General features: G+C 48.6%; 1 protein-coding gene across 2 annotated transcripts in view; it reads left to right on the top strand.

The window, feature by feature from the left end:
* The first annotated feature begins 7,397 nt into the window (after nucleotides 1-7,397).
* Nucleotides 7,398-11,857, top strand: part of TNKS (tankyrase) — a 129,023-nt gene continuing 124,563 nt past the window's right edge. The window contains exon 1 of one of the 2 annotated variants that reach the window (XM_053976851.1): nucleotides 7,398-7,922. In XM_053976851.1, coding sequence (XP_053832826.1) covers nucleotides 7,433-7,922 — 490 coding nt within the window. In that variant the 5' untranslated portion in view covers nucleotides 7,398-7,432. The remainder of the gene's footprint in view (nucleotides 7,923-11,857) is intronic. The other variant, XM_053976852.1, reaches the window with a different exon arrangement.

Here is an 11,857-nt window from a genome sequence, read left to right as displayed (position 1 = left end):
CTCCGCGCCGGCACTGCTGCCGCGCCGCCCCGCGCACGTACCGCCGCCGCCGCCGCCACCGCCCCGCCGGGGGCGGGACGCGGTCACGGCCCGGCCCCGGCAGCGCCGCGCCGCCCTCGCGCCGGGGAGAGCCGGCCTTGCCTCTGGGGGACACCCCGCCCCTGCCTGCCGGGCACCGGCCCCTTCTCCCCGGGAAGGAAGGGTCCGCGTGCTGGCCTGAGACTCCTGGCCTGCGGCTTCTACCCCCGGCAACGCCGAGAGAGCGGCCTTTCGGGTGCCCCGGTGGGGTGAGCCCTCCTGGCCCCGGAGGCGGTGGAGCGGCAGCGGTGGCGGTGCTGGTGGCGGTGCCGGCGCTTCGCCGGGACCCGGTGTGTGACAGCCGCCGCCCCGGGTCACGCCCTGCGCCTGGGCTCGCTGAGAGCTTTGCGAGCCGCCCGACTCACCACGGAGTTACGGCAGAAGCTGCTGTGTTGCCTCCTGTCATTTTTTCTCGAGGCAAGGCTGGATTTTTCATCCAGCCCTGCAAGAAACCGAGGTTAACCTTTCTTCCCATTCAGTAAATGTTCTTCCGTGTTGAGAGAGTGCGAAAGCCTGCAGCCCTCTGGTTAATCGGAGCAACTCTGCCACCTTCCTGCCGTGCTTTGTTTCCTGTGCTGCATCCGTCTGGCCAGACCCTAAACACTGCCTTCTTCAGGTTCCTCAGTCAAGCTTCGTTCCAGGGGGTCGGAGAAATAGGCGTGGAAATTTCCACCTCTGCTATCGAGGGGGAATAGAGCCCTTTACAGCGGAGCCGCGAATCAGGGCGACGGAGGCTGTGGGCACTCAGTTTTGCCGAGATGTGTGACCTTACCCTTACAAATGTCAGCGACGCACCGTGGCCAAAGGTTCACAGATTTTAAAACGTCATTGTCTTTGTTCAGCACTGGACACTCCAGCATGCCTTGGGGGCTTTGGTGCTTCCTTTCACCGTGGAAGTAACCTTTCACCTTGTTTTAACAGCTACCATTGAACTATGCTATAAATTATTATTTCAGACCCATGAAAAGAAAAAAAAGGGATTTGAAATGAAAAGTAGTCCACAGGGCAACCAGGTTCACAGCCTTCATTGTCTTCCTTATTGTGGAATGCCCTCACAAGAATGACACCTTTCTTTTTGGGTGACCCTGTGCATCTAACTGCCTGGAGAGGAGCAGAGAGCTCAACCAACTTTGTGTGGAGCCATAGTCACTGCACTAAATTATTGCATTTACAAATTACTAAAACTACAAGATTGCAAAGGCTCAGATTCAGTTTCTGTGTCTCGTATCATTAGCAGGCAAGCAGGGACAAAATAATTTTTCAGGCCCTCTGAGTTCTAGCAAACCTTCACCAGGTTTCTGCTAAATGCCTGAGGAATGACATCACTCTGTGTAGGGAAAATCTTCCTGTGTTGGCTGGTAAAGCCAGACAAAGGACACAAAGGACAGAGAGGAAAGTCTATGCTGAGAGAAAGTGTGAATGTATGAAGGTAAAACTCATCTCCAAGTAGAATTCAGGAGCTGCCCAAAGCCAGCAGAGGTAGTCCTGAGGGCTGGGCTCACGTTTTGGCTCTAGGGCCACTGCCTGACTTCTGCTGGAGAACAAGTATGCAGGGATACAGATGATCCATGAGGCTCTGCTGAGAAGTCCTAAACCTGGGGATAAAATTCTTCCAGATCCTGGCCCTGGGAAACAGAAATACTTCATGGCTTCTTGCTAAATTGTGGCCATCTAGAAGTAGTTTCCAAGCTTGCACTCATTTATTTTCAGAGCATCCCTGCCGAGGGTCAGTACATCTTTTATTTGGGGTAACCTAGTTTTTGCTTTTCTGAAGGTCACGTGGGAAGTAGCCCTTCACTGTACTCCATAAGAAGCACTCTCCTTCCTCATTTCAAAAGTGGCACATTCAATTCCTACTGGGGAAAGAGTCATTCTCTTTCCCACCCTCTTGCCCAATAGCTCTCGTTGAAATGAAACCAGGTTGATGGTTTAATTTCCAGCCTTCTACATGCAAAACCACCCAACCTGTTGCTATCAAAATTACATTTTTAAATCAAGACAGTGTTTCCAGAAACAAAAGATCTCTGCTGGGAAAATTGACCCTGGCTTCAAATTTGTAGCAAATTTTCTTCTTTCCAATGCCTTGTGCAGGTAAAGACAACAAAAGCAGCATCATTCTTGAGGGCCACCCACCCCATGATTCCTGTGGACACTGCAGATCCTCTCTGAGGCCAGGGCAGGCTTCCAGTTGCTATATGACCTGCAGCAAGTGAACTCAAAAGGCTGCCACTTCATTTTCCTCTTGTTTCCCATGGGAAAACTGGAGGAGCATCTCCACTGGGGATGCTCCAAGCAGCTGCTTGGCTCAGCCAGCAGAAAAACACCAGGGAGAGAAGTGCTTATCTCCATCTGCCTGCTATTAGAGGTCATAGCCTGTATTAAGCATATCTTTCTGGCAGCATGCAAGGACAGACAGGGTAAGTTCCTTTCACTAAGCAGGGAAAGTTTTGACTGTCAACCTTCCTATCAAAATATGCAAAGCAGCAGGAGCTGAATTCCTCCCCATCGAGAGGGAGAAGCCATGCAGCAGTATTCAAACTTTGATCACCTGATGATGTAGGTGATGAATGAAGCTAAGGCAGAAGAAACATGATGAACAGCATGCTGACACAAAGACATCCCAGAGCTGCTTGAAGGTTGTCCAAAGAGGAAAGCTCTGGTGCTTTCCTATGAACCTTACACTTTATCCCATTATACTTGCATGAGTGTGCAAATCCATAATGGTGTCAGCCAGGGATGGTTTCTCTTGGCTTTTTCAACACATTCACCACAGTCAAAGCTGCCAATAGGGAATGAGATAGGTAGTTTCTGGGGAAAAGGAAGATTTTATTTCTTAGGAAATGTTGCTTTTGGTACAGACCTAGATGATCCCTTATCTTCCCATCTTCTTAGGCAGAGGAGACATATTTTTCCAAACATGACTTCCTCATTTCCTCTCAATTTACTCATCAGCTTACTAGAGGTCCATTAAACATGAGCATCAGCATGCTGGATGTTGGTTTTGGAGCCATTTCCTAATTTTTGGAGGTTAAAAATATTCAGAAACCACACCAAACCCCTCTCTTGCTGCTCAGGATCAGCTGGGACTTACAGCCAGGTGGCTGTAAAATTGCCAGGAAATCTATAAAGCATTTTATATATAAAAAAAAAAATCCCATTTCAGTGGGTTCCATTATATGTCAGAATTGCATTTGCAGTTATTAATTTTAAATAGTAGTCCTGCAAAATCCTATTGATGGAATTTAATTATTCAGATGAAATCTGAAGTGCTTCCACTTTACTGAGCCCTGCACCTGCATCATTAATAAGATTTCTATGTAAAGCACCTTCTTCCTGGGTCAGGCAAAAGGCACTGACTAATCAACAATATTTTAGGCCCTTGCAGGACGAGAGATGCAAATGTAACCAGCTGCTTGTGACAGGACATGAACTTAGCTCAACAGAAGCACCAAGCTGCTGTGGTAAGCAGATGCAGGGTGTGCTGTGGGCCAGTGCAAAGCTCACAGACTCTGGCACCAGCGGCGAACAAGGCTGGCAGGCCCTTGGGAGACTGCATGCCCTCTGCACCACCAGACACACAGCCCACTTATTAAAAACCCCAGGGTCCTGCTTTGGCACCAATTCTTGTTTCCAAGGGCTCAGTGGCTGGCTGGGGAACAAGCAATGGGTTGACTGATTGCTTTCAAAGATCCTCCACATGTTCCTCCTCAACCTTAAGTAGAAATCCCGTGAGGATAAAATTTTGCCCAGAACTGCATCCTCCACACTATTTTGCCCACCATTTCTGCAGGAGTGCTATGAATCTACCCCAAGGCTTAACAAGCCATATACAAATGGTGTTGGCAGCACTTGAAGAGATCCTGGACATGCTCTGGGTAGGGTAAAGAGAAGGACTGGGGTGAATAGCACTGCTGTTTGTCTCAGCTTTCTGCAGGGGAGCAGTGGGGCTGTACTTGTGGGGCAGGAAGACTAAGGAGAAATTTGGGAATGCAATAGGATAGGGACCCCCACCCAAATGTGGGAGTCTGAAGAGGAGGTGCATCCCCAGAACTGCCCTATGTAACCCACAACCAGGTCCCACTTCCCCATAGGTAGGTCCCATACTGTGAATCCTAATTGCTTTGCTTGTTTCTTCCTAGGCACAGGAATTCCTTTCATAGAATCACAGGAAGGTTTGTGTTGGAAGGAACCTTTAAAGATGATCAAATCCAACCCCCTTGCCTTGGGCAGGGACATCTTCAACTAGGTCAGGTTGCTCAAAGCCCCATCTCACCTAGACTTGAACACTTCTGGAGGCGGCGCATCCATAACTCCTCTCGGCAACCTGTTCCAGTGCTTCACTACCCTCATGGTAAAGAATCTCTCCCTAACATCTAATCTAAATCTCTCCTCTTTTAGTTTAAAACTGTTCCCCCTTGTTCTGTTACTACATGCCTGTGTAAAAGTCCTTCTCCCCTTTTTCTTATAAGCCTGCTTTAAGTACTGGAAGGATACAATGAGGTCTCCCTGGAGGTTTCTCTTCTCCAGGCTGAACAACCCAGCTCTCAGTCTGTCTTAATAGGAGAGGTGCTTCAGCCCTCTGATCATCTTTGTAGCCCTTGTCTGGACCTGCTTCAACAGGTCTAGAGGACCCCAGAGCTGGATATAGTACTCCAGGTAGGGTCTCACGGGAGAGGATTAGAGGGGAAGAATCTCCCTTGACCTGCTGGCCATGCTTCATTTTATGCAGCCCAGTACACAACTGGCTTTCTAGGCCAATGTGAGTACACATTGTTGGCTTATGTCCCATTTTTCATCCTCCAATACCTCTCTAGCCTTCTTTTGAAGGTTGACCCAGAGTATAGCATTCCTTACTCAATCCTACAACCAACATTTTAAGGCCACCGTGGATCCCCAATGTTAAAAATACTACTTGTATTTTTAAAAGTCTTTTGGGAAGTAGAATAAATGTTTGCATACCTATTCATTTCATAAAAGTGATGCCTTGGTTTATGGGAAATACAGAGAGAGCAAAGGAATATGAGTTTTTTTGCCACTGATGCCACAAAAGCAATTGGAGGGTGACATATAAATTGTGGGAATCCAGTGGTGAGCTGAACAAGTGCATGCTGATGCTCTGGCCTCTTAAATATCTTACAAAGCTTGGTTCTGACAAAGGGGGATGTTGCAATTAGCTTGCAAAGTTCTTTTGGAATTTTGAAATGAAAACCAGCTGTGAAGCAGCAGCTGTACAGATTCAGGTGCCAGGGAGGTCCTGCTGAGCTCTCTCAGTGCCTGGTCAAGGCCCATGCCTTCTGTTATGAGACAAACAAGAACTGAAGTGGGCACATTCAAATGGATCTTCATTTACTTCTCCACTAGTCATGGGGACTGATTTAATGTCTCCCTTCTCATTACCAGCAGAAAGGTACTTAGTAGCACTAGACCAGATCCCAATTTCTTCTGAATTCCTATTTTCTGATTTTCTGTGCTCCCAGCACTAGACCTATCAGTGCTTCTTCAGCACATCACATGGTGCTATGCAAACACTTCCTAAAGTCCTTTTGCTACCAAACAGCTAAGGCAGACGTATTTAGTAGGGTGAGGTTGGATGGCCTTGGCCATATTCACTCCTTTTAACAGGAATTCCTCATCATTCTTCCCATTCTCTGACCTGTGGCTGCTGCCCCACAAGGTGTACTGAGAATTTTCCAGAAATTGTTGCTGTTGACATTACTCCTGTCAATGGAATCTCCCTTTTCTCACAGATTAATGTTAAGTGATCTCTCAGTAACAACTGTTGGAGCTTTCTGACTTAAACCGTAATTGGTGTTTATATCCTCCCTAGATATCAGAAAGCCAGGAGAACTGTGATCTCAGCTTTCTTCTGCTTTCCAAATCCAAACCAAAATCATTATTTAAATCCTTCTGCTTCTGCCCATGTTGTTCAGATCTGCTCATTCAGAGGGCATCTTTTGATCCCTGATATCCCTAGATTTCTCTTCCTTACCTTTTAGCACTGGTTACCCCTGGTAACCTTCTGCCTGGCTGCCCCAGCTTCCTGTTCCAGCTCTCCTCACTGTGTTGTTTCTGAGCAGATGGAGTGTTCCCCACTTGGCCTTTCTCCACCATTTGCTCCATGTAGCTTTTTAGTGACTGCCTTGCTCTGGCTAATGGGCTCTGCGCCAGTGCTGCTTTCCGCCCTGGAATGAGTGAAGAAGTGGCCTTTCAGCTTAGCTAAACAACTTTTAAAGAACTGCCAGGCTCCACTTAGGTTTCTTCATCAGCTTTCTCTCCTAGTCTCACTCCATCATTTCCTGGCTTTAGGAAAGGAGCTGTACAGGAATGAAGCAGTGTTCAAAGCCAGGTTGGATAAAACCTTGAACGGCCTTGAGGAAGGTGTTCTCTGCCTATGGCATGGGATGTCGGGACTACATGATCTTTAAGGTCCATCCCAAGCCCATAACATTCTACATTTCTGTGATTCTACGAAGCCACGCTGCCGGCTGGATCGCCTGCAGGGGAAGGGAGGTGAGCGCCGGGCCAAGCGCCGGCTACCCATCATGGGGGCCGGGTAACCCACCCACCTCTGGTGTGACCAGTAAAGGAATGTGATTTGTTTGTCACTGATGCCACAAAAGCACCTGGATGGTGAAACGTGAATTGTGGAAAGCCGGCAGTGAGCTGAACAAGTTCATACCGACGCCTCGTAAGTATCTCGCAAAGCCTGGATCTGACCATGGGGTGTTAAAACTATCTTGCAAAGTCCTTCTGGAGTTTTGACACGAACGGCGGCTGTGAAGAAGCAGCTGCCCAGATTCTGCCGTCGCAGCCGGACCGTGCCGTGGAGGCGGAAGAAAGCTGACTCGCCCCTACAGCGGGCTCCGCAGGGGAACACCGCCCCTCGCCCTACCCTCCGAGGTCACGCCTGAGGAGTTGCCGTCCCGCCCCTCTCCCGGCCCACTCCCTCTCCCCTCTGCGGAGGGGACGCGGTTCCCGGGCAGCGCCGGCCCCACCCGGGGCTCCGCCCGGGGCTCCGCCCGCCCCACCCGGGCTCGGCCCCACCCGTGGCTCCGCCCTCCCTGCCCGCCCCTCCCCGGGCTCCGCCCCTCCCCGGGCTCCGCCCCTCCCCGGGCTCCGCCCCTCCCCGGGCTCCGCCCCTCCCCGGGCTCCGCCCCGTCCCGCCCGCCGCGGCCGGCAGGGGGCAGGCGCGCCCCGCGCGGGGCGGTGCCGGGACGGCGCGGCCGCGCCCCGCGGGTTCCGCGCGGGCGTCACGTCCGTGCGCGGCGCTCGGGGTTGGCGGGCGGGCGGAAGCGCGGGCGGGGCGGCGCCGTTGCCGCAGTGACGGGGCCGGGAGGGGCGGAGCGGCGCGAAGATGGCGGCGGTGCCGCCGCGTCGCTCCCAGCACCATCATCACCACCACCACCCGCCGCCCGGCCCGGCCTCCCCGCCGCCCACCGCCGCCTCGCCGCCGCGCAGCCCCAGCCTGGCACCGGCCGCGCAGCGCCACAGCCTGGCCGGCCCCGAGGGCGAGGCGCCCCCCGACGCGGACCGGCCCCCGGCCGCGGAGTGCGCGGAGGGTTCGGGCGCCGCCGCGCCCGCCCCGCCGCCGGGCTCGGGCAGCAGCTCCAGCGGCTCTTCCTCGTCTTCGTCGTCCTCGTCCGCGTCGTCGTCGGCGGCGTCGAGCCCGGCGGCGGAGAGTCCAGAAGCGGCGGGGCCGGGCGCGGCGAGCGGGGCGTTCCGCGAGCTGCTGGAGGCCTGCAGGAATGGGGACGTGACGCGCGTGAAGCGCCTGGTGGACACGGGCAACGTGAACGCCAAGGACATGGCGGGGCGCAAGTCCACGCCGCTCCACTTCGCCGCCGGTGGGTACCGGGGCCTCCCGTGCCCGGCCGGGGCAGTGACAGCGAGCGGGACAGGCAGGGTTCCCCTGGAATAACTTCGGGCAGGGGGCCTTCAGCGCCTCGGTGATTCGGGAGTGGGCAAGCCTAAGCTGGAAGAGTGTGAGCACACTCTCTTCCCCGGCGGCGTTTCGCTACAGGCTGTTGGGAGATGGCTGTTAAGTCCCCTTCCTCTGGGTGAGACAGTGGGAGAGGAGATCCTGGGAGCGTAAAGAGACTCTAAGATCTAAAAGTATGGACAGTGATCTCTGTGTTTGATATCCACGGGCTGCTGCAAACTTGTGCAGTGGACTTAGGAAGCAAGAAACTGAAATTCAGGACAGAGGTGACTTGAAGTAATGGTTTCACCTGTATTGTAACAGCTCAGGGACTCCTGTGTTGCACATGCACTTTCATGGGAATCAGTTTTGATGCCTTGTACTTTGTAACTTCTTTCATTTCAGCATGATTACTGGTTGATATCTGCATCTCTTGTGGTCTGGATAGGCTGGGGAAAGGGATCAAGTGGAACAGCTGAACTGTATAAGTTACAGATGTGTCCAGGAAAGAATATACCTCTTTGTGCAGAAAAGAGATGTCATTGTGATTAGAGCTAATGTTATAAATTTAGCAGTAAGGTCCAACAATGTAGACTAACTGGAAGTAAATGTTACCTTTTGGCAAATAGAGCAGTAACAGATTACTGCAGTTCATAACAAAAATATTTCTTACAGGCTGTATTATTCACTGGGGGCACAAGGCACACAAAATTCATGATAAAAGTAAAATGAAGAAAGTCTTTTAAATCATTATTCCTAACTCAGGACTTGTACAATTGCTAGGTCTGTGGTCAGTCTGAGAGCTCTCGGAGGTGTGCCACAGTGTTACAGAACTGGACCTTATATAGTGAAGTGCACAGATCTAGCTTGAGCTTTGTGGTGCACTGGTACACGTAAATTAAGATAATTAACCAGTCTGTATCGAATCATCAGTGTTTAAATGCTGGCATGTGGCTCTAAATCACTGTTGAAATCAGTGGCACAATGTTGTCTAGCACTCTGAATAGTGCTGTACAATTTATCAGTTAGATAACACACCCTGAGATTGTACGGGTTTGTTTTCATTTTCAAAGTACAAGAGGTATTTGACAATGCCCCTAAGGGAACTTTTGGTCCTGAGAGGTTTTCTTCCCTTTCTTCTCTGATCCCTGAGCTCTACTGCTGAGATGGGGCTTAAGCAAGTGGAGTTTAAAACACAGCAAACTTCTGGGTATGGAGATGGACTTAATTTTGATGAACCCTGAACGTAATGCTGGTACCAACTGCATGTATGCTTATGAAGTTCTTAATATTTTGGAAGGCTTGGGTTTACTCTGCTAATTTTGGATTCAGACTTAAAGTTAGATCTTGCTGCTTCCCCTAAAACTCTGAGATCTCAGCTTGTAACTTCAGTGCCTGTATAAACTAGTGCTGAAGCAGCAGCGGGTAATGTCTGCTCTGATTAGAGAAGAAAGTAACAAAACTTACTTGAGGGGGTAAGGTTTTGAAAGTTGGTAATGTTATTAAGATGTTACTGTAATAGCAGTGGAAGGTGATTTGTTGTAGCATGAGGAAAATAGCAGATGAAGTTCTTGTATCTAACAAATTCCCTTATCTATTTTTCTAGATTTAAAGGCTTTCCTTAGATACCATACCTACTTTATCTCAAATTGCTTCTTGTCTGGTGCCAGTGGATTAGACGTGTGTAAGAGCATTAGGGAGACTTCTTATCGCATAGATCTTGAGATTGTGCATTTTGGAAAGGCCTGTAAGCAAGCATGTTGTTTGAATGCAGCTGATCTTAAGCAGTGTATACCTGCCAGTGATGCAGTATGTTGATTTGATCTCCTTTGTGGGCCAAAAGTAAAATAAAACTTGTTTGCTTATGAGCATATCAGTCTGCTGTGTATAGGAAGCTGTGTTTTGGATAATAACCCATGTTTATGAGCCATGCATAGGTGTGAATTGTATGGCCTTCAGTAGGAAATGGGTGGATGAGAGTGCAGGATGTAGTGTTTTAAACTGCTTTTTCCAAACTTCTTGAAGCCTAACTCTTAGGTGAACAGAGTTTCACTTCTGATGTTGTGATTTGTGAAAGAGGAATTCTTCTAATTTCATCTTCATTTCCCGTTTTTAGTACTGATTTTTTTTTTCCTTCCCCCTCTCACAGGGTACTCGACTTCTCCCCAGCTCAGTCTGTTTTTTCAGATGTCTATCTTGGCAGCAATGCCAGGCAGTTAAGTTCTTTTACTGTAATAGGGAAGGATAACTTCCCCAGTTATAGTTCCCTGTAAAAAGTATTAAGTTTGGGTTTCCTTAGGCTTTGTAAGGTTTCTAATTTGAAAATCACCTTTATGTCCTTTCTCGTGGCAGGACTATAAAGAGAGGAACTTCTGAGAGCACTCAGAATCCTTGACATAGGTGTAAGCTGGAGAGCTGAAATCTGTTACCAATTATTTTAAAAGCTGGGGATAGGTCTGAATCTGTTTCTAGGAGTTGGAGTCACCTGTCCATTATTCACTTCCAGATAAATTGTGCATGGCTGCATCAAATTGGATGCAGTTTTATTCACATTTTCTCTGTTTGGGATACCTGAACTGCCAATTGAACTGAATAAAGGGGAAGTTGTTCTTCAGTTCTGTGTTGATGTGTCAAGTAGTATGCTGAATAAATCTGACCTGCTTTAGTTAGCTATTAATGAAGGAGAAATTAATACTGAGGCGATATCACAGTTATAGAGGCCTCTCTTGCAAGCAGGAAGAGGTTGAGCAAAGCATAATTTTCCTTTCATTCTCCTTGCTTGGAAAGGGGAAAACTCAGTACTGTTTCAACTGCTGTGTGGATTGGCAGATATTTGGGTCTCTGGTACTAGTGCAGGCTTTGGATATTGGCCAGCAGCACCCAAAAAGCAGGTTTTAAAGACTTGAAAGTGATTGAGTGACTTTAAAACGTACAAAAAAAGAAATTAAGTGGAGGTATTAATGTATGCATAGCTTTTACATTCAGTTTATTTCAGTAAAGACTAGCTTGCTAAAAAATTTAAAAAGCAGCTGTGCTAAGCATGGAATACCTAGAGAAGAGTTATACACTTATTCTCTTCATATGATACTTCTCTGAGTACTCTTCTTGCAGTTTGTAGCTTAGCAATTGTCTGAACAAAACCCAGGTTTTAAATGTTATTACAGGATCATCCAATGCCAAGGAGTTCATTAAATAATTGAACTCTTAACTTGTGTTAGAAGTAACGTGTTTTCTCTTGTACTTTGCACCCTCTTCATTGGAAAGTTCTGTGTTCTGCTTAGCGATTTTCTTCTTCAAACTGGGTTGAATGAGACAGACTTTGCCACTCATTTTTCTACTGCATTCTTTTGATCTAAACATGTTACCTCTTTTTCTTGAGAAAGATCTCAACTGTCATTGTTTATTTCACCAAAATAAGAACATCTTTACTGTACTGTATGCCCTTCAGTGGCTGAAAATACTTGTAACAACAGTGTTTTCTGTTCTTGTAAACTGGCCTGACAATTCTGCATTTGATGGTGTTGTTGACACATAGTTGATAAAATACCTCTTTTGCCAGCACGACCAAATGATTTGGTTTTTCTGTGTGTATGTGTGGGAGGATGGGTTGTAGGAGAATAGAGATAGTGCTGAAGGCAATCTTACCCCTGAGGAGTTGCAGCTGTACTAATGACCAAAGAGTAGGAACAGCCTTGCCTTTAATAGGTCACAGCTGTGTCCAGTAAGGATGGTCCAGCAAGGATGGGTGTTCTAAAAGAGTGGGTTAGCTGGTTGAGAGGAGAGTTTAAGTTAGTTGGCTCTGCTGCTGTGAGGAGCAAGGGTCAGGTATTCATGATAGGGACAGTAAGGGTTAGCATGTGC

The sequence above is a fragment of the Vidua macroura genome, chromosome 4 (assembly GCF_024509145.1).
Source record: "Vidua macroura isolate BioBank_ID:100142 chromosome 4, ASM2450914v1, whole genome shotgun sequence".
Classification (NCBI taxonomy): Eukaryota; Metazoa; Chordata; class Aves; order Passeriformes; family Viduidae; genus Vidua; species Vidua macroura.
The sequence above is the reverse complement of the archived record's forward strand: the minus strand, read 5'-3'. Positions and strand labels throughout refer to the sequence as shown.